At 44.1% G+C, this 23,480-nt stretch overlaps 1 protein-coding gene across 2 annotated transcripts in view; it reads left to right on the forward strand.

Moving 5' to 3' along the window:
- ADGRB3 (adhesion G protein-coupled receptor B3) overlaps nucleotides 1-23,480 on the forward strand; it is a 703,006-nt gene that overhangs the window by 652,322 nt on the left and 27,204 nt on the right. For both annotated transcript variants that reach the window (XM_084826875.1, XM_084826876.1), the window contains one exon: nucleotides 880-1,520. In XM_084826875.1, the coding sequence (XP_084683001.1) occupies nucleotides 880-1,520 (641 nt within the window). The remainder of the gene's footprint in view (nucleotides 1-879; nucleotides 1,521-23,480) is intronic.

The following is a 23,480-nucleotide window of genomic DNA, read 5'->3' on the forward strand; positions in this document are numbered from 1 at the left end:
ATAATAGGCCCTATGGCCTCCTACCTTAGTAATTTAACGGTATTGTGATTTTTAGGTAGACTTTAAGAACATAAGCATCCAGGTCAACTCCCTAATGATAGAGGAAATGTAGCATTTCTTTCCAAAGCGTTCATGATTAGAACCTGGGGGGGGGGGGGACTGCAGAAAAAGACAATTTTAGGGCAGACATGATCAGACTTTGGCATGCAGAAATTAAAGGATTAAAATTTGACTTTTTAAAAGAGAGATTTAATAGAAGGTGACTGGGTGAAGTGACTTGACATGTGTGCTTAGAAACAGCGTAATGACCACTTCACATTTTCTGAAATGGATTTTCTCCATTTCTATTAACCATTACATTGTAAATAGCACTGAAATTGCCTAGCCTCTTTCATACATAGCCTTGCTTCAGGGCTAATAGTGCTTGTTTAATTGAAACTGGAAAGGCAATCACATATGTCGTTTGTCTCCATGTATATCTCTGTGTAGTGATACGTGTTATAATATCTGAGCCTCTGTTAACTTCAACTGTCCAAAACAAGGCACAGATCCTAGAACAAACAAATACTTTGGGATTTCTCTTCCTCTCATGACATAACCCAAAATGATCACACTTTTCCTTGATGTACACTGACATTATTATGTTGCTTCAAGCTGCCTTCCCCAACCTGGTGTCCTCCAGATATTTTGGATTACAACTCACATCAGCCCCAGCCAGCATGGCCATTGGTCATGGATGATAGGAGTTGTAGTTCAAAACCTCTAGAGGGCACCAGATTGGGGAAGGCTGTCTTAAAGCTTGTCCTGCTTAAATGGGGATGAAGACATTCTTGCCTCAGGACCTTTTAAAAATGTGTGTTCCTCCTCTCTCATTCACAGTTCTCCATAAGGACATTGGACCATGTAGAGCAGCGACAATAACAGGAACGCTTTCTAGAATCTCCCTGAATGATGATGAAGAGGAGAAATCGGGAAACCCAGAAGGAATGAGCTACTCAACATTGCCTGGGAATATAATTTCTAAAGTTATCATTCAGCAGTCTGGAGGAATGCATATGCCCATGAGCATGAGTGAGCTGGCCAACCAGTGTCTGAAAAAAGACAACACAGAGTTGCGGCGGACTGTGTATTTATGTACTGATGACAACCTGCGAGGTGCCGATATGGACGTAGTCCACCCTCAGGACCGAATGATGGAAAGTGATTATATTGTCATGCCCAGGGGCTCAGTGAACACACAGGCATCTCTGAAGGATGACAGCAAGTTAAATCTAGGCATGGAGACTTTGCCTCATGAAAGGCTTTTGCACTACAAAGTTAATCCTGAGTTTAGTATGAACCCCAGTGTCATGGACCAGTTCAATATGAATTTAGATCATCTCCCTACCCAGGAACACATGCAGAACTTACCTTTTGAACCCCGCACCGCAGTAAAGAACTTCATGGCTTCAGAGATGGATGATAGCACAGGACTAGCAAGAAGTGAAACTGGATCAACCATATCGATGAGTTCTTTGGAGGTCAGTGGTATAGCAACTAAATGCATGCATCATGCTGTTCTAGGTGTGTTGAATACAGAGAGTCATGGCACTTTGACCCCCAAACACAGTGGCAGCAGCATGCCAGCTGCTCCCTCATGGTACAGTCCCATGCTGCTGGGCAGTATGTGTGAAAACCACCACCACACAAGTGGGACCGATCATCCTCCCAGCAGGGCACTGATCTGGTAAGAATCAACCTACAAAATTAACCACATCTACATGATTCATCAATTACACAAATTTATGGAGGATAAGTTCATCATTGACTATAAGCCATCACGAAGTTCAGGGGCAGTATGCCTCTAAGCTAGCAGGTAAACTAGAGGAACAGCACCAGGAAAGGGCTACTGCCCTCATGTCTTGCTTGTGGACTTCCCAGATGAACCTGGCTGGCCCCTGCAGGAAACAGGAGGGTGGACTGTATAGGCCTTTGGTCTGACTCTTCTTATGTTTCTATGATTCACAGACCAGTGGCATAGTCTTGTACCATGGGGAAGTGGCTTCCACACTGTGGGTATCTGTGTAAATGGGCCCTATTATTACTCACGGAGTGGTGCATTTAGTGATGTAATTAAGATGGATTTCATTTTCACCAGCCACACAATGCCATGTCATAATACTGAAAATGGGGAAGACTAGGAAAGAGCCCATCATGTTTTAGAAGGTAATTTGTTTTTACATTGTTGGGGCTTTAAGATTCTACGTGTGCGTTTCTACGTCTGAATAATACAAAGTTATTTGCTAAAAAGGTATCCCCCCCATCCTCAAAATCCCTTTCTAAAAAATGAGAGTTCAATCCATGAAGTTTAGTGCAAATATATGAATTTATCCAGCACTCTAAAATGAACGCACTCCTTTCCTTTTGTGTGTGTGGGTTTTTTTGCACCACTACAGTTTGATTTCTCCTGCTTCAAGTTTAACTATGCATTAAGCACAATTGTGCATACTAAACGTTCAGTACTGATGTTTTAAAAAAACGAAAAACAGCTTCTGAAGGACTGATGGAGAATAGAGGTGTGGCAGGAGGAGAGGGTTTCCCCAAACATAAATATATAATGGTCAGAGTAGGATACTTAAATGCTGACTCCAAACATGCCTCTTTGTATATGAAATCTATTTCCATATTCAGGGAGTTAACCTTTCAGGAACAACCAGTGACTGGAGAAACTGAGACTGGGTGCATGGTGAATCTCTTCCCTCTGTGACCCCTGGATCTATTCCTGTCAGAGGACAGGGTGCTTTCAGTCTAGTAAAGCTGGCCCAGAACTAGCACCATTTCTAGCATGGGTAACTGCGCGTAAATATAGCCTGGGTAACTTCAAGGTCTTTGCTTTGGATCTTCCTCATGGAGTTCCCAGAAGGGAAAACAGAGCTGAGACTTTGGGACTTAACCCAGAAAAAGAGTTTTTATTAAAAGGCAATAAATAGATACAATCACAATCAAGTTGCTAAAAGCAATCCCAGAGGGGAGGGAGGAAAATTGGAGGGGACTGCAGCAAGCTGAAGGATGTGCAGCAGTATTCAGACAGAGAGAGAGAGAGAGAGAGAGAGAGGCAAGGCAAGGATGAAAAGGAGGAGGGGAAATGAGGGAAAGAGAGTGAGTGGTTTTAGCTATTGTCATGTCTACTGAGATGCACAAAGGATGGGCAAGTCGGACCCCCAGTAGCAGGATTAATCCAAAGGCAGGGAAGCAGGTATTCTCAGGTCACAGTAGTGGTTTTATCAGGCAAGATCATGGGAGGCAAAGGTGTAAGGGCAAGCAGCAGGCTGGGGGCTCCAAGAGTGAGTGTCTGCCTGTAAGCCTGGTCTCAGAAAGTACACTTAGTTCAGACGTCCAGAAGCAGTTATAGGATTAGAAAACAACAAGATGTCAGCTGAACAGGGTTTTCTGGGGAACACAAGAGGTAGAGATTCCAAGGCTCAGTACTATTTTCTGAAAAGACGACATAGATGCTGGATGGGTGTGTTTGGCGCTAGGCAGTGGCCAATGAATGAGTGGCAGGGCATGGCTCTGACTGCATCAGAATGTGGAGGATTTGGGCTTTTGTGCCTCTAATGGTTCCACAGCTCAGGGCGCCTAGGGCTAGGATACTCTCTTTTCCATGTCAATAGAGGGTAGCAGCTAGGTCCAGGATCAAACATCCTTGTCTAGGGCCTGGAAAAGTCTCCCACCCCACCTTTGTGGGACTATTCTTGCCCCACAGAGGTGGTGGGAGAACATCAATGACTTTCAGGAGGACCAAAGCCATGCCACGTTTATTCTTTCTTTTTTTTTCTTTTTCACTGTAAAAACAAGACAAACCCTGGTCACCTTCCTGTAAAATTCACTGCCACTGTGAAATTCCTGCAACGTACCAACATTCTGATAGTTTCTGGTAGGTCTCAGAGGCCACCCCAATGTAAGGGTGGCAATGGCTGGTCCTGTACAGAAGCCTCAAGCTCAGGGGTGGTGGAAGCCCTGAATGTCCCTATTCATGGGCAATACAGTCTCATGATGCAACATGATTTCATTTGTGCAGGAGGGCCCATGGCTCCCCTCCACACACAGACCATCAAGCAAGGGTGGGGCCCAATCTATGCCACACTGGCTAGAACCTTTGCAGATGCCTCTTGCTTCAGAATTACTTTGTGTTCCTACTCCAAGGGAGGCATCAAGGGTATTCCGTCCTCCTTCAACAGAGACAGAGCTAGCAAACATTTCACTGAGCACTGCTTTCCATCAAGGACTGTGCCTGATAGCTAGATTTCTTGGTAATATTTTGTATTTCTGTTTTGGATATGCACACATTCAGGGGCTGGGAATGGATTCTACCCAACCACCACCATCCAAGACACAAATATACATATTCTGGCTGTCCCATCTCTCTTCCTACTGCGGCTGCAATTACCCATTGTCACCACTGTCATATTTGTTTCAAACATTTTCTATTTAAAAAAAAACAGCTGAGGGGAAGCAGCAATAACATCATGTGTTAGTGCTCTGGCTAGCTTTACTATTTCATAGGCTTTAATTGGCTTCTTAAAATAAGTGATTTTAAAGGGGGGATTTCAGATGCTCTTTGAGATTCCAAGTTAGTCTATCCAGGGATGTCAGAGAAATCCACCACAAATTCAAATGCATTTGGATTTCTGTGAATCTGAGCTGCGGATTCCACAGTGGACTGGCTGTTTCTGACTCACACAGAGTTTGTGGACCTGTAGACCATTTTGTGTGGGGGGGGGGGTTACTGGGGGGGATTTGTGCAAGTGCACATTAGCGCAAATCTGCATTTGCAAACAGGAGTGAAACTCTCATTCTCCCCTAAAAAATATCCAATTCTGTCAATGAGCGGATGACAGAACAAAAAATGCCTGACAATCCACAAAACACAGACAGAACAGATTTAACAAAATCTGTACATTCCAAAGTCCAGCCTGTAAGCCTATGAATACCAGCTCCACACTTTCTCCTTCAGCCTAACTCAGAGGAAGAGATGTAGCTCAGGGGTAGAGCACACAGTTTGCATGCAAAAGGTTCAGGGCTAGCTATCCCATCAGGCAGGGTGAGACCCTTGCCTCAGGCAGCAAGTCAGGAAGGGTGGTGGATCATTCTCATTCCCCCATCCACTGCCCAGAAGGCTTCCCACCAGCACCATGATCCAGCATGTTTCCCAGGCTGTACCCACCCACCTATTGTGGAGTGCCACCACTGCTTTCTGGACCACTCAGAGACCCCCGCTGACCACTTCCCTGCTGCAGACCCAGTGCCTCATTCTTTGGAAGCACCACTCGGAGTGAAGCTTTGGACAGGCATTCCAGAGAGCCTCATTGGCCGCTTTCCTCTGTGGCAAATGCTCCTTCTAACCCCAAGGAAACAACCATAGCTCAGCGGAAGTGGTGGCCACCTGTTCACAATGTCTAACTCTCGGGACTCCAAATAGCAAGGTATCGATGGTTGAGATTGCCCACACTGCTGCTGCTAACATAGAGTAGGAGACAAAAATGGGGTGGGCGGAGGTGATAGGGTCCTTCAGACTGAGGCAGCACAACATCTGGTGCTGACATTGAAAAGGTTCCAGGTTCAATCCCTGGCATTTCCAGGTGGGCTAGGAACTGCTCCTGGAGATCCACTGCCAGTGAGTGTAGACAATACTGAGCTAAATGGACCAGTGATCTGATTCTGACAGTTTCCTTTGTTCCATATCTCACTCCCCTCTGAATGATCCTCACCCCTAATTCTAAAATTACCTTAAAGACTAATGAATGTATTATGCCATGACCTTTCATAGACTACAGTCCATTTCATCAGTTGTATGAAGTAGTATCCCCAGTTACGTGTATATGTACAGATGCTGGTGATGGGGTTGTAAATAGTGACATCAGAGGAAAATAATATGCAGAGAATATAGACAGTGACAATCACATCATTAACAGCGAGGGGCAGCCAGTGGCAGACTGGTTGTGTGGGATCAGTTCCAGCTTCTTCCTTCTGATCAAGTGGACAAGGTGCTTTCATCTTTAAGGCCGACCACCTGCTTACTTGATCCTTGCCCATCCTGGCTCATTATGAGCTGCAGGGAGAGACTCAGGGAGGGGATCAAGATGGTGGTGAATGCCTCCCTCAAGGAGGGAGTGATGCCATCAGCCCTCAAGGACGCAGTGATAAGACCACTGTTAAAGAAGCCCTCCTTGGTTCCCCAAGACTGGAACAACTTTCGCTGGGTCTCGAATCTGCCATTTTGGAGCAAGGTGATTGAGCGAGTGGTGGTGTTGCAGTTGCAGGCACACTTGGAAGAAGCCAATTATCTGGATCCATTTCAATTGGGCTTCAGGCCTGGGCATGGGGCAGAAACAGCCTTGGTCACCTTGGGGGATGATATGAGGAGGGATCTAGATAGGGGCGAATGCTCCTTCCTTGTTCTCCTTGATCTCTCAGCGGCTTTTGATGCCATTGACCACAGTATCCTCCTGGGCCATCTAGAGGGGTTGGGCATAGAGGACACCATATTACAGTGGTTCCATTCCTTCTTCTCTGGCAGGTACCAGAGGGTAGCTCTGGGGGAGGAGATGTCAGACCCTTGGCTGCTCACTTGCAGGGTGCCACAGGGATATATTCTCTCCCCAATGCTATTTAACATCTATGTGAAGCCGCTGGGGGATATCAACAGGAGGTTTGGGGTGAAGTGTCACCAATATGTGGCTGACATGCACCTCTACCTCTCATTAAATCCTCACCAAGGGTGCTGTAGAAATCTTGTCCAAGTGTCAGGAGTCATTGAGTGGCTGGATGGGGAGGAATAAGCTGAAACTGAACCCCGACAAAACTGAAGTACTTTTGGTGGGAGACAAGGGGACGTTGGGGGATGTTGACCTGGTATTGAATGGGGCTGCCCCTGAAGGACCAGGTCCACAGTCTGGGGGTCATTTTAGACTCCCAGCTGTCCATGGAGGCTCAGGTGTCGGCCGTGAGCCAGGCGGCGCTGTACCAACTCCATCTGATACGGCGGCTGCGCTCCTACCTCCCTAGCCATCTGCTCCCATCAGTAGTTCATGCCCTGGTCTCCTCTTGCCTAGACTACTGTAATGTGCTCTATGTGAAGGCAGTTTGGAAGTTGCAGCCAGTGCAGAACGTGGCGGCCCGCCTGATTAAAGACAGCCGTCGGCGAGATCACATCTCTCCAGTGTTGAAGGAGTTGTACTGGTTACCAGTTGTTTTCTGGGCCCAATTCAAGGTGTTGGTATTGACCTTTAAAACCTTATATGGTTCCAGCCCAGTCTATCTTAAGGAGCGCCTCCAGCAACGCCAGGGATTCCACTCAACAAGATCAGCCTTGGAAGGCCTTCTGTCTGTCCCATCAGCCAGGACAGCTAGCCTGATGATGACTGGGAGTGGGCCTTTTCTGTGGTGGCCCCCACATTGTCGATTTCCCTCCCTAGTGACCTCCGCCATGCCCCCACTTTGATGAGCTTCCGCCGGGCTTTGAAAACCTGGATGTTCAGGCGGGCATTTGGGGTGGGTTAGGGGTGGGGGTTTTTTAGAGCAATGTTGTTTTGTTTAGTTGACTATGTTGTATTTTGTGTTGTTATTTGTATTGTACACCACCTAGAGTTGCCGGATAGCTGGCCAGATGGGCAGCAAAGAAATAAATAAATAGGCTATTCACCAAACAGTTGCTGTCAATGAGCTGGTTCCCATGACACAACATCCCACTGTGGGTTAATTTACCCATAGGGGTTGATGTGTCATGCCAGGCACCCATGGGCACCATTTTTTAATGGTGCCCATGGCCACCCAACTTGCCGTGGTTTATTGTGTCATGTGAACCCAGCAGCAGGGGTTGTTTGAGGGTTAGACAACCCTCAAATAACCCTAAAACAAGCCATAGGCCATTTGAGGGGTGTCTAACACTCAAACAAACCCTACTGCCTGGGTTCACATGACATGACAACCCATGACAAGCCAGGTCCTCATGAGCACCATGCAAAAATGGCACCTGCAGGTGCCCAGCATGACATGACAGCCCCCAAATTAACCCACAGTGGGCTGTCGTGTCATGCAAACCAAATCAATAACACAATACCCTGGCATTGGGTAAGCCCATTAACATACAGTACTGTGCAAAAGTCTTAGGCCACCACCAGCTTTGTTGTTTTAGCAAAGTTTTAATGACCATCCATAATTATTTTTCAGTCTCTGTATTAAGATACAAACAGAAAATACAGGAAATATATACAGGCAAAAGTCAGTATTTAGTGTGACCTCCCTTCGCTCTAAGCACATCTTGAACTCTTTTGGGGAGACTGTCCTGAAGTTTTCTGAAGTAATCTTCTGGTATATTTTACCAGACTTCTTTCAGCACTTCCCGGAGTTCTTCTTTAGATGTAGGTTGTCTTTTATTTCTTTCTCTGTCCAGGTGATCCCATACTGCCTCTATAATATTCAGGTCTGGACTCTGTGGAGACCAGTCCATGACTGTCAGTGATTTATCAGCTGTTTTCCTCACTAAATATGATTTCACTGCATTAGCAGTGTGCTTGGGATAATTAGCATGCTGAAAAATGAAACCATTCCCAATCAGGCGCTTTCCAGAAGGAATGGCATGATGAATTAAAACTTGTCTGTACTTTTCAGCATTCATGATCCCATTAATACGGACAAGATCGCCAACAGCACTGGCAGAAATGCAGCCCCAAACCAGGACAGACCCTCCACCATGTTTCACTTAAGGCCGCAAGCACTCATTCCTCCATCTCTCTCCAACTCTCCTTCTCACATATTGTCGACAATTGGACCCCAAAATTTCAAACTTGGATTCATCACTCCATAATACTCTTTTCCACTGATCCTCATTCCAATCTTTGTGAGCTTTAGCATATCTTAGCCTTTTCACCCTGTTCCCCTTCTGCAAAAGTGGTTTCTTGGCTGCTACCCTTCCACGAAGACCATTCCTGGCCAGGCGCCTGCTGCCACTCTAGTGTAAGGGGAGGGCACACTAAATACTTGCCACTTTAGCCTATGGAAGCTGTTTTTTCTGATTTTTTTTCTATTGTTGAATACTGCATACAAATTTCCTGTATTTTCTGGCTGTATTCTAATGAAGAGACTGAGAAATAATTATATATGGTCATTACACCATTGCTAAAACAACAAATCTAATGGTGGCTTAAGACTTTTGCACAGTACTGTGTGGAGGAGGAGGAGGATATTTAAAAAAAAAAAAACTTTATCCCAATTCAAGCTGAATTGTAACTCAGTGGTCACTCACTCTCATCTCCTTTGGAAGCTTCTTTGCTCCAGTATAGCCACTTTAAGATCAGTGACTTAGCGGCCTGGGAGGCTGAAGTGTTTTCCCACTGGGTTTTGAATATTGCCATTTTTGTTGTTAGATTTGTGTCCATATATTCTTTTGCACAGAGAGATTGGCCTGTTTGCCCTTTGCAGAATTCAGAAGGACATAGCCGGCAGATGATGGCATCTATCACATTGGAAGATCAACAGGTGAATGAAGTAGCTAGAAAATGTTGCATTAATGTTAGTCACTTAGGGAGCAATCCTATCCAGATAGGCAGCTGCCTCCGAACTCGGAGGCCACCGCCTATCCAAAGCAGGGCAAGAGAAGCATGGAGGGGATCGTTCCCTCCGCACTTCTCCTGCCCTGCTTTTTTGGCTAGACAGCCGATTACAGCTGTCTAGCCATGGGAGGATGGAGCAGGGAAGGAGGCTGCTGTACGACACAGTTCCGCCCTCCCCGCCCCGGAACACCCCCAGACATGCCCCTTTTCAGCTGCTCTGCTCTCCTCTTGTGAGTGCAGAGGATGGGGCTGTTCCACGCTGCCTCAGAGGCAGCGCAGAAGTGGGGGGAGGTCGGTTGTCTGGGAACCAACCTTGGAGCGCGGGCTCCAAGGTCAGTTCCCAGATAACACGATATCCTATGGCCGTAGGATTGCTCCCTCCCTTAATCTGAGTTTATTTTTGTGTTTGTTATTTTATATGAACAGTGTCAGAGATTTTTTTTTAAATCACCTAAAATGTAACTAAATGTCTCTAAAATCACCTACGGCAATTAGCTTGGCTAATTCACGAACAATCTGACTTCTGATCTCTGGTATTTAACCATTTGTTTTCTTTTGAGAAAAGTAACAATGCAGCATGAGTAGGTATAAATAGAAAGAGTCATCCCATTGCCAAGTCAAACACATATCCCTCTTTTGTCCACCAAATGCTGGAAAACATGTTTCAAGCATTCTATGCAGTCCACATACTGGCATCAGTAAAAATCCCTATCATCCAGAGATAAACATGGTAGAACTACAGTGTTGCCACTATATTTGTGTCAGTACAGCATGCCTTTCTATGTATGCACATGGACACTAACCTGCACAGCTTAAAGATGGTGGCAGCAACGGGAAACACAACTAGAGAGCAAGGCCTGAGACCTGGAGCAACCCTGTTTCCCCATTGCTTCAGATTTCAATTGCATTAGCATGCATTTATTCTTTCATCAAGCCATGACTTTGCTCTACCTATAAGGCCTAGTAGTCCCAGAAGTAAAGAGGCACTTCAATCAACAACAGAGGAGAAACAAAGTACTTAGATCTCAACTAACTTGGCCCATTTTGTTTCATTGGGATAAAAAGGCTTGGATCAACCATATCATCTTATGTGGGTTATGGATTGGTCCACCATATCTGCAGAAATGTGTCTTCTCAGTAGTCAGAAGAGGGAATCACTTCCATTGGGCAGAAGCTGCCATTGAACATGTCACTGAACAGATGATGAGAAGATGTGTTCCCAATGTTCATTCTAATCATAACCTCTGCTATCATGATAGCTTTCTGCATAATTTACATTGCCGTTTTATCATCACTTCCATGTAATTAATTAGTCATGTCAGGAAAGGGCACTTGTGTGATTTGTGGGCTCTGCTCATCAATTTTAAAATCTGAAAATGCAATACCAATGATTGTTGGATGCATAATAAAAGAGGAAAGATTGCCAAGGCAATTAAGGGAATTGTTTAACTAGGAAATTACTTACCAAACTACCATAATAAAAATAGACCTTCTAGTTTCCATTTACAGTAGGGACTTGGATCAACTTCTGACTTTTCTGGGCACAGTTTATATTCAGAATATTTTCCATTTCAACAGGCAGATAGGGATCTATGAGAAATTTGTTTCAGTTCATTTTTTTACCCTGATTTACCCAGTTTGCACCTTCTGGACAAATGCAGACTCAGACACAATCTGTGGTTATTATCTTTTTAATTTTATTTCTTTCATTTCTATACAGAACAATAGCCAAAGCTCTCTGGTTAAAGTCCATACATTTCTGAGCTTGCAAAGTGATTCATGGACACCCCCCCCCCACACACACACACACACACAAATGTGTCCGACAGCATGCATACATTTGAAAAATACCCATAAAAATGTGTACTTTTGAAAAATGTGCACAAATATGTTTTAATCAATGGCAGAAGAATGCACACATTTCAAAGATGCGCACAATTTATGCGTAACTTTGGAAAAATACACACAAAAATACACACGGATTTTCATGTGAAAAGAAAAAACAAAGCTCACAATCTGATACAGACTGGAGTCGGAATGAGCTTTGAGATGGAATTTGGGGGAATTTGGCAAGCTCAGGTTTTGCTGATTCTCACATCCCTACAGGCAGAACATTGATAAGGTTGTTAGTGGCTACTCTTTGATCTTGTACTTTTAGTGAAAGCATCAAATGGACCTTGCCAAATTAGACCAATTGCAGATAAAATATAGACCTATTGCTATACTTGTACTTACATACAGTGTGGGGGGGGGGGGGAAGCACTAATATGACTCATTTGAAATTCATTTTGATCCTGTTCTAAAAAATCACTGGGATGGATCCAAAGAACCATCAGCAGAAGGCAAATAGACATTAGTGCTGTCTTGCAAAGATTTGTGCAAGTGCTACTGGAAAAATACGCCCACTGCTATAATAAGTATGTCCCATAGCAATTGTCATGCTTCTGCTTCTGCAGGAGTGTGTGAAAGCGAGTGAACATCCTGGATTTAGGTTCAGTGTCTCATCCAGTGTTCTAATGCAGGGTGTAAAACAGCCTTTCAGTGACTGGATGACACCTTCAAATCCAACCCAGAGTTTTTAAAAATGCTGTTGAATTGTTAAGAGGAATCATTTCAGTTGTGTTTTGTCATAGGTAGGTGTCATGAAAGGCTTATAGAACACACCAATCAAGAAGCTAAGACAAGAACTTTATTGTCTCACTTAAGCAAGAACTGAACACAGTAACAGGAAATTCCTGAGTGCAGCCAGATTCAACTAAATCCAGGGCCACCTAGTGACTAAGGGCGTAATCCTGCGCATATTTAGACAGAAAAAACTCCTACAGCTCCCAACATTCCCCAGTCTGGAACAGTATTTAATTCTGCATGGAAAAACACAATTTGTCATTATAATTTTCTATTTTCAGGCACACTAAACTTTTAAAATAAGCTACCACAATTTTTTATTGTATTTTAGGGCACAATCCTATTCATGTTTAGACAGAAAAAGTCCTACAACTCCTAGCATTCCCCAGCCAAACAAACAAAAATAATGTTATATCCAAAGTGTCCTCAGTGCAAAGAAAAGGATCTTCTGCTTATGCAAAGTGCCTCTAGTCCCCCCCCCCCACACACACACACACACTTGCAGCCCACCCAATCACACATTCTGTTAACCCTCAGAAACAGCTTTTTAGGGCCACAAGGGGCCGCAGCATTACTGGGGAGGCAGAAAAGCCCTGTTGTATGAACAGAGCTTTGCTTGCATATCTTTGGGTCCCAAAGCTTTGCACTGACATGCATGATTATGATACATTGGCATTTTTTAAATATCTGAAATGTTATACAGTGATGACAACAGCCATTAGATACTTACAGTATATCAATCCACCATCAATACAAAATTTGACTGTACCAAATGCACCTCTAGAAAGCCATATAAATAAAATACTTGGTGGAAGTTATTTAGCATGACACCATCTGCAAGTTAAAAAAAAAATCATGACTTTACTGAGACCTCCCCCTTTCCAGTAAAACAATAGTTTTCTATACTGCCACAGTGCCACTGTGCTCCTGCTGTTTCTTTTGTGCTGGCGGAAGTGACTGCTTGTACAGTAGTGATTTCACCTTTCCAAAAGTAATCCTGAAAACAAGTGAAAAGCTCATTTCCAGATCAGGACAGGTCATCAGAGCTCCCTTCTGTGATATAACATACTCATAATCACAATAGCTGCAAAAAAGTGCAGTCATCATGAGTTATAAATTACCCTTAACAACAACAAATCCCATGGATCTTGCAACCTGAGCACCCTACATGAAATCACCACATATCACAATTTCATGAGTAGGACAGTCCAAATGGTTACATGAAGCACACTGTTGCTTTTAATGCCTGCAGAGTTCACGCCTCTCTCTTCTCTGAGTGCCAGAAGAAGTGGGAGCCCCTACCACCATTTTGAGTAGTGCTGTGCCAAACACTTCTTCTGCATTTTCTCAGTTATTCTAATTTGAAAGAAAAGAAATTGCATTTGAAATGCTTTTCAAGGAAGAAGAACATTCTGGTGACACTCTCCTGGGTGGTCCACTGGAGTTTTGCATGTACTTTAGTTACAAGATGGCTGGGGGGGTGGGGGGTGAGTGTTGGGGCTGGGCCCAGACATTTTGCTGTCTGAGGTGAAGGACAAGATGGTGCCCTCTCCCATTCTAGGGAAGTACGAAAGTCACTTACCTTTTCGAAGGGTGACATTCACGGTGGGGGGGAGGTGCTCCGTCCCTCCCCCCAAAATTCTCTCCGGTTCCGCTCCGCAGCAACTCCACAGAGCCGCCGGCCGGGGCCGCCCGCAGCCGGACATCCAGCCGCTAGGCAGCCTGCACAGGGACGCAAATGGCGGCCGCTGTAGCTGCCGCCATTTGCGTCCCTGTATTTCGCCGTCATGGGCTATGTAAATATTTATGTAGCCTATCATGGCAAAAAAAAAAAAAGGAATGCAAATGGCGGTGGCTACGGCGGCCGCCATTTGCGTTCCCTTTTTTTTGCCGTGATAGGCTACGTAAATATTTACGTAGCCTATTACGGCAAAAGACAGGGGCACAAATGGCATAGTGGCAGCAAATGGCGTCCCTGCATTAGCTGTGATAGGCTACGTACGTATTTATGTAGCCTATCATGGCTATAATGAAGAAGCGAATGGCAGCCGCAGATGCAGCCGCCATTCACAAAGCAGCGCGAACGGCAGCAGGTAAGTGTTCCGTTTCGCGCGCCTTTCGTGGGATGGGAGGACGGGGGGCTTCGTTCCACCATGGATTTCAGGGGGCTGAATGCACTGGCATTCGGCCTCACCGAGATCCGTGGCGGAATTCTCTGACATCCCTATCCCATTCCATATACAAAAGCTGATTGGCCTGGCATATGAATCTGACTTCAACACTAATTCAATGGACAATGTTCTCCATTGAGCTTGAAGTCAGCAGGCTAACTTAGGGAGCATAGAGTAGGCTGCAAGGCACAGTTCTCTCCTTGAACCCCTTGCTGCTGCCTCCCAGCACCTGTCACCAGAGGCAACTACCTCACCCTGCATTTTGGCAGGGCCAGCCCTGGTGAGTGTCCCATCTTCCATTATTAGGGGTGCACAAAACACTTACCTTGTTCCACTGGGGCCATCCACGGTGGGTGGGTAGGTGCTCCATCCCTGCCCCCAGAATCCTCCCTGGCCAACTCTGCGGAGCCACCGGCTGCAGCTGCCCACAGCCAGACCTCCGGCTGTTGCTGGGTTGCAGCCACCATTTGCATCCCTGCATTAGCAGTGATAGGCTACGTATATATTTACGTAGCTTATTATGGCAAAAGACAGGGACACAAATGGCATCCCTGCATTAGCCGTGATAGGCTACATAAATACTTACGTAGCCTATCACAGCTTGGCGGGGACGCAAATGGCGGCCGGCATAGCGGCCGCCATTTGCAGCTGCAGCCCAGCAGCAGCCAGAAGACCACCTGGAACTGCCGCCACCACCAGGTAGGCTCCGTCCTAGAGGGATTCCGTGGGGTGGCAGGGGGGATTGCCCCGTTCCGCCACGGACTCCAGGGGGCCGGATTCTTTAGAATAGGGATGAATAGGGATGGAAGAGGGGGGAGCTGAGAAGTTTGCAGACTGCCAGAGAGATGGTTGTATAATGAATAGGGATGTTGGAGAATTTCACCATGGACTCCAGTGAGGCCTTTAGATTCTTTAGAATCCAGCCTCACTGGAGTCCGTGGTGGAATTCTTCAACATCCCTATTCATTATACAACCATCTCTCTGGCAGTCTGCAAACTTCTCAGCTCCCCCCTCTTCCATTAAAGCCCAGGGGAAGCCATCATGAGGTAACTCCTCCCAGGGCCCTTTTCAGATCAGGAAAAATGGGTAGCAAGGGATGCTATAGAGCAATAGAAAAATGTGTAACAGAAAGAAAAAAACATAGCACCTTCAGTCAACTTGCAACAATGCTCAAAAACACCACCAAAAGAAATGTGAAAGGAATTCTAAAGTGCCCTGAGAATGAGGCAGAAAAACAGAAGCTTCTTCCGCAGGGGAAGAAATCTTTCAGGAAACTGGAGGCCAGATTTCAGCACAGCACTAGTTCTGGGGCTGTCTCTCTCAATGTCCCAGGCAAGCTGGTTATATCTGTAGACTCAACCCAGGGTCTGATCAACTCTAGACCCAGGTCTACTAGGAAGAGACATCTTTTGGGATATCCATACCATCTTGGATTGTATGAATATCTCAGACTTCCAAACAATGTAGGAATTTAAACAGGCGATGTCCATTATATTTGCAAAATATACAGCATTGGCCACCATTTGTTTTTTATATTTACCATCACTGTTCAGAGAACATTTGGTTATGGGGCTATATACAAATATAATAAATAAACAAACAAACAAACAAACAAATAAATGCAGTTGGACGTCTATGTGCAGACCACCGGTTCAAAGATATCTACAACACCTGTAGTCTTTTTATAATAATGGGTTATCTTAGATTTGGGTTTGTTGTCTGAGATAGCTTCATCTTTATGCATTGAACAAAGAAGAATCACTTTCATTTCTCTGGTACATCACTAACAAGATTCAAATCTCCTTGGGAAAAAATGCTGCTGTTTATACATCCGGATTTGCAGGCAGGGATTGTTTGGTTTGTTTTCAGTGTGTCAACCAAGGTCAGGTTTTTGTTTTAGCAAATTCCCTGGCTGGTGGCACAGTGGTGAAAAAGCTATCGGTTGTGATCGTTCATCTGCAACCCTGTGAATGTGGTGTTAGTTTATCAAGCACTGTCTAGCCTGGATTCCAAGCTGCTGGGAGTGGGACACCCTTCTGTGCCAAGAGAGGCAGCCTCAGAACTGGTACAGCCTTCCATTGTTGACACCAAGAGAAGGGGCAGGTGTCATCTCTGTGGTTGATGCAATGACAGCAAATTTCAGCAACATTGTCCTTCCTTCAACGATTTTGTCCATCCTGCTCACGTGGTTGTGAAATGTCATGATTGTGCATAGGGTGATCAGGTAGTGTGTACTATAGTTGTAAGTTCTGTGAGATTTGTTGCTGTTGTTACTATTGACCTTTGATACCATTTGTGTCATACAAAATAGACAGAAGAGGTTCTGGGCCAACCATCTGCAGACATGATGACCAACTAATAACTTCTAAACAGAATTTGGCGGGATCAGTGTGACCTGTAAGACCTTATGCACATGTTTTTTCAGTTCCCCCAGTCATTTCAAGAGGAGTAGAATTGACCCCCAGCACTGTGAGAGTAAAAACTTTGATTGTTCATTCAATTAAGGAGGTGGTCTCCTGAAACACCACAAAGCAATTCATACCTCATCATGGTTGACGACTACCTCGAACATAAAATTGTGGAAGACTCGCCCAAATGTTTAAATATTTTTCACCCCTCAGTGATGTATATATCACTACAAGTGGTGCATTTGTATTTGCAAATGGAGATGCACCACTTGCCTCTGACAAGTGGTGTCAAATGCAGACAAGAGTACATTTGACACCACTTGTTAACAGAGGGTGAAAGCAACCTTTTCAGTTCAGAAACAGCAGTTAAATTATTTTAAGTTTCTGACACTGCAGTCCTACCAGATTGATGCCCTATAGATGGGGGAATCCGAGAACAGAGCCTTCTGCCCATTCAAAGCCCTGCCTACAAGAACTAGGCAAGGCCGGTGGAATGACGGAAGCATTTTCGCCTCCCATTCTACCTTAAAAATCATTTTCAGTTAGGCAGGCTTACCTTGCTGTGGGTGGGATGGGAAACAGAAAGGCTTGTGGTTCTAGTGGATCCATATCTCTCCTCTCCACTGTCCACCCTGCCCACCATCACACATCCTTTCCTCCCTCCATGACCGTCTTCAGAGGTGGCAACAGCGGCCTCAGAAGAGGAGTTGCTGCCGTGGAACTGAAAGGCCATAGCTGTGATTACGGCCTGGGGGGTAGCCACACCATTCTGTAGTCCCTGGTGTGCTCTCCCAGGAACCATCAGATTGCTCTTTAAGTCACTTTGTATGAAAAAAAACCTACATTCTAAACTGAAGGCTAAAATCTTCACTCAGAGCATCTCCACATATTACATGCCAACTGTTTGTTGTGGGGGCTCTTGTATTTGCACAGGTGCAAATACGAATATGTAGCATATAACTGATGGGGGAAATGTATACATTCGTTGGATAGAGAAGGATCATAGGTTAACCTAGACATTTAAGATTGCCAGTGTACACTATTTTGCCAACAATTCAGTCAAATGCTGAATTAATCAGCCATGTCTAAAAATATACACCTGTGTGTAATTCTTTAAAAATTGATAAGTGTAGTGAGGTGATATTCATACAGGCAAATAATTGTTTTAAAACACCCACTCCAAATTTGGACACATCTGTTCACAGTAGCCAACTATCTAGTCAATCAGAGAAGAAAGACATAGTTCTGAATTTTATACTTGACGGCCCATGTCTAGAACTGCCTGTATAGTCCACAGGTCAAAAAGAAGTCACATCGAGATCAATACTAATCAGGCACATCTTGATTAGTTTGGGAACAAGTCATGTGATGGTGAGAACAAGCAGGTAGTTTGCAATTCAATTGGACATACGCAGATTAGTCCATATTTTAGGAGTAGCATGTAATACAAACACCATACTATATTATCCCGCAAACCATAGTGTACTTGAGATCTTAGAACGTTCTTCTGGCATGCCATCACAGCACTGGCATTCATTTGTTTTTTCACGAGCACACTCTCATCTCTCCATTTTCTGTCTTGACATATTGAAGTTGGTTCAACTTCCTCAGCTTCAAAGGAAATCTCTTGGAGTGCACTACTTCCATTCAAAGTGTTCAGTTTTCTTGACAAAATCATTTTGCATCCTTTTGAACTGAGCTGTGCTTTGAAAGAGTACATCCAGACAACTGTTCTCATTTAAAACAAATTACTCTGAAAGAAAGCAGTGGCTTCTCGGGTGTTTTGATTAATAGATGAAGGGATAGTGGAAGAGTCTGGGAGAAGGTGTAGATCTCTGCAAGGCACCTCCAAATTAAGCATATATCTCTCTTCTAATGATGTAGGGAAATGCACCTAAAAAGAAAAAGAGAGAGACAGCACATATCTTCCCTCCCTGCCTGCCTTTTCAGGAAGGTATCACACACAGACATCCTCAAGGAGAAGGAATTACTCATTCTTTTAAAAAGTGTGGGGTAAACAAATGCCCAAGCAAAACTCTATGATATTAAGGATGTGATCAAGCACGCTTGCTTGGACGTATGCACCATTAAAGTGAATAGGAGTTATCAAATGTGTTTAGTACTGAGATGAGCAAAAATAAAATCAGGTCAAACTTTTCTTAAGAAGCAGGGCCCAGTTCATACAGCCCTCCTAGGGGGTGATGAAGTGTTGAAGCAGCATGTGCCCCTTCCCTCTGCCACACTGATAGAGTCAAGCGTGAATTAGGCCCTTCACGTGAACAAGCTGATCATGCAGAGGCCTGGCTCATTCGACTCTTTCCCCCTCAAAAACACAAGCAAAGACCATGAGAACTGGACCTCTGGGCAATCAGGCCTCCATGCAGTGGGCCCACTTCAAACATGACTAGGGTGGCCACTTACGCATTGCCAAAAAAGAAGAAATGCATCGCCAAAAGAAAGAAGACAAAAGAGGGTGCCCATTTGCATAACATTTCCACATGCAAATGTATGTGTGTAAGCACAAATTTAGAAATAATAACTATAGTTTAAACAGAAATGCAATACAGCTCACCACTGTGGAGAACACTGAGTGGGTGACCTGCGTGCCTGCTCAGTCTGCTGTCCAGCTGCTAACTGTTTACTGGCATCTTCAAGGCCCCTGGTGCTCTCCCTCCTTATGGTTCTGTGACTTTAAGCCAGACTTGGACTGGACACTGTCCTCTGCCTGCTCTCCAAAATAGAGGACAGTCCTTTGTAAAGTTAAGCCACCTGGGCACCTATACATGACCTGCGCCACTCCTCTACCATGCTGTTTCAGCACAGCTCCCAGCTGAATGTATAAATCAGGGCCAGTCTCCTTCAGCTTTTCAGTGCCAAAATAATTTCTGTTTTATTTAATGAAAAAATCAGAACTGTAGGGTGAAATCAGACAGTCCCAGTAATAACAATGCAAGTATGCAAAATCAAAATGGTTGCTCACATCCTGCAATAGAACGTACAGCTCCTTCCGTCTATTAACAATGCAGTGTCCCAGAGAGATAAAACCATCAGCCAAATACCTCTCCACATACACTTCACCTTAGTCCTCCCAGATGTCAGCAGGGGTGTGTTTCCACCAGTGATTTTCTCCAGCCTGGCTGCATGTTGAGGTCTACATGAGATCGTCGCCATCTAGCAGGCATCCCAGAGTTTATCATGGAAAAACCGGCTCTTCTGAGATTGGTTATAGTTTTTCCTATAGAAAGGCTTTTCCTCTTTACTTCAGCTCAGTTATGGTCCTGTTGGAGTGTATTCCATCACCCACACTTGCGTCGGTATCATAGTCCTGCCCATCACTCACCTGCCTGTGACCTCACTGACCCAACTCTTTCCCTCCCTGTTTTCCAGAAGTTTCAATGCTGTTTTGGAGCAGGATGCCGAGGAACCAACTTCTAAAAAAAATTGAAAATAAGCACAAGATCACTAGTGCATATAAGCATGCTATTGTGGGCAAGCAAGTGCTCCCACTACAGCCTGAAAATAAGTTTCATCTCAGGTCGCTTCCCCAGAACTACATGTGGGGAGGATCCATGGCTAATATTCCTTTGTGTCCTCTGGCCCCCTTTCGCCAGCTTCATAGTTCAGCTTTTGTATATTACACGCTAAGGCGCTATCTCATTAGAACACCATTGCACAGATCTTCCATCAATAAGCATACCCTCTATGTCAGTATCTCACTATCACTCTATCATGAAATAGCACTAACACGCATTTGCGCTATCACGCATTCATTCAGGAGCACCTGCTGACTCCTATTGTAGTCCATGAGGCATGTCCCCGAAAATGCACTATCATGCATTTGCACTATTGCGCGATAGCACATTGATTTGGGGGGTGCCTGCTAATGCGGTAGCCTAGTATTTAGAGGGAAAAGGGAAAAAATGGGTGGAATGGGCATTGGTTTGTGAACTCTACTCAGAAATAAATCCCGTGGTCAATGAGGCTTGTTCCCAAGATTGCCATTAAGGGGAGTAGAGCCTGGAGTGGGGAGCCTCTCCTTATGGTTGAGCAACCCCTGCCAGTCTGATGACATTCACTTCCAATCCCCCCACCCCATGCGGAAGTATGTTTCTGTCAGCATCTTATAATGGTATGGTGCAGTCCTTCGTGGTGCTCTGCGTGGAGCCATGCCGATTCCATGAAAACTCTGGTATTCCTTCGCTTGCTTCAGCCTTCCATTGTCATGGAAACATGGCCCAGATCAATATTGGAATATGGAGGCATGTCCTGCATCAAATCAGACCTGTTATCTGGGGAGTTCTGAAAGAACATAGATGCTGACAGGAGAGGTAGATACATTTCTGTGGAATTCAGTAAGTGAGCAGAGGGAGCTTTAGAGGGGCAAGAATCTGGAAGAAAATGCAATCAGTGCTGGGTATATGAAGATCTGTTATTAAGACCAGATAATTATGGTAGCTGTGAGGAACCATTCTTAAGTTATTTAATGGCAACAAGATTCTATTATTCAATATAATCACAATCTGATTTGAATCACTTTGAGTCATTTACTTATTCTTAACCATCATTGCTTCCACATTAGAGCCATTTTGCACTACTGAGGATTGCCTTTTCATAATTAGCTGGAAGTCTAATTGCAGTGGTGGTTTCACACAGCACTGAGTATAGTTCTATTTTATCTAGTAATGCCCTTCCTCACAGCCAAAATCCTTCTATAAGTTTTACTCATAAGTCAGTCTCATTGAGCAAAGATCTTATCCAATGTTAACTACAAGGTTTCTGCTTATAATTTCAGACTGTTTTATCATTTTCTGTTGGGTGTGGCTGAGGGATTAGTGATGAATTGATTATTAATTGTGCCTTGAATAGCTTCTCTTAATTGCTTCTAAACATCAGTTCCTATTCCTATTGGCAGTGGGGTGGCTTTCAGTACTGCTTTCCTTCCATTATTTTTTCTTCCATTCTCATTTTTATATAGCAAAATAGCAGGGAGCAATGAAAGGGAATAAAGCTGCAAACAGGAAGCTTTTGATTAAAACTACAGTAGTCTTTAAAAGCCTTAATAGCACTTTATATGTCCACACTGGACAGGCTGGTGATTCTACTGCATTTTATAGCATGCATACACTTTGCTACAAAGCATGTCTGAACACAAAAAGACAACACAGAAAACACTGGATCCCAATGATTTGTCAATGACATCAGATTCTCCATGAAAAGTGAATGAACAAAGGATGGAAAGTCCAGAGAACAGGTCTAGTGTGGGAGAAACTGGTATATAGGTTATAGGAAAAATCTAGAATTTCATGAATATTGACATATCTATGTAACAATTTCAGCTGATTGTCCAAACATTTATTTTCTGACTTCCAACATTCACCAGCATCAGACATTCACATGACATACATCCTAACCAAAACCCAGGTAAGTCATTTCTGAAACATGGGTTTATGGGCTATTTAAGTACATAGATGAATGGAAGTCCCTCGTGTAGTACCCAGAACAGTTTTGAATTGATCGACCCCATATACATACATACATACATACATACATATTTCACACATATAGTAAACTGATACAATAAAACTGCTTGGTACTTTTCAGCACTCAAGTGGTTCTACTACATATGGAGTATTTTTATTCATCCCAAATCACTCCTGTATGACTAGCCCATATTAGAGACTAATAGCCTGCAAATCTTATATTCAGCCCTCTTAAGCTGGGCTTCTGAAAAAAGAGATATGCACATAAAAGGATATTTAAGGCAGAAAAAAAGCAAATAATCTATTCCAGTGTGTTTTATATATTTGCTATATAAAAATCTCCAAAATGCCCAAAGAGGGTAGACTTCTTTTTCTTTAATTTTGTAGAGGGGAAAAGAAATCCTCTCCGGGGCTGGGATCCTGAATGTCAAGTTTAATCTCAGAGAGAATTATACACCCCTGATAATAAGGATTTATATTAATGGAAACACGGGCACAAGTTTCACCATAATATTGTATCTTTTGTTTCACTTATAGCCTGCACTGCCTAATGTATCTTGAGTGGTATCTTATGCAATTAATCAGATGGCCGATTAGAATAAGGAATACAGCAGGCATTCATCCCGTTTTACCAAAGGAGAGGGATTGCATTAGTCACTGGGTGGGACTGGGAGCCACTTCTTCCTGCTGCCAGAGCTTAGTGCAGGTTGATGTAAGAAAATTATCCTTCGGTGCTATTCTGTTTTTGTCCTCCAGTGAGCAGAGTTCAAAGTTGTTCTAGAATTACATAGAGAAAGCTCTACATGATTAGTTCAAAGCCAAAGCGACTCAAAATGAATTATCGGTGCAGTCTTCCTCTCCCCAGGTTTTTGCCTTAAAAAAAAAACTTTCAGTCTGTGTAGCTTTCAGCCTTAATGTGGATTTTATCATTGACACATAACTGTGGATGTAGAAGAGATGGAAAGTGCCAGCAGGTCATCTTCTGTCAATGCAGGAATGTGAATAGATTACATTTGCCCTCTCTCCCCTATCGTAAAGAACCTGCCCAACCTAATATTAAATATGTGCCCACATTAATCTGTTCCACAGCCAAGTTAGCAAATGGGAATATTTTACTCTGGCATTCAACCTGGATACCCTTTTCTTAATTTCATCCCATTATTCTTAATGAGCAGCTTCTCAGCCATCAGCAACCCTAATAT

The sequence above is a fragment of the Heloderma suspectum genome, chromosome 1 (assembly GCF_057233095.1).
Source record: "Heloderma suspectum isolate Gila_16-S chromosome 1, 16-S_ref, whole genome shotgun sequence".
Taxonomy (NCBI): domain Eukaryota; kingdom Metazoa; phylum Chordata; class Lepidosauria; order Squamata; family Helodermatidae; genus Heloderma; species Heloderma suspectum.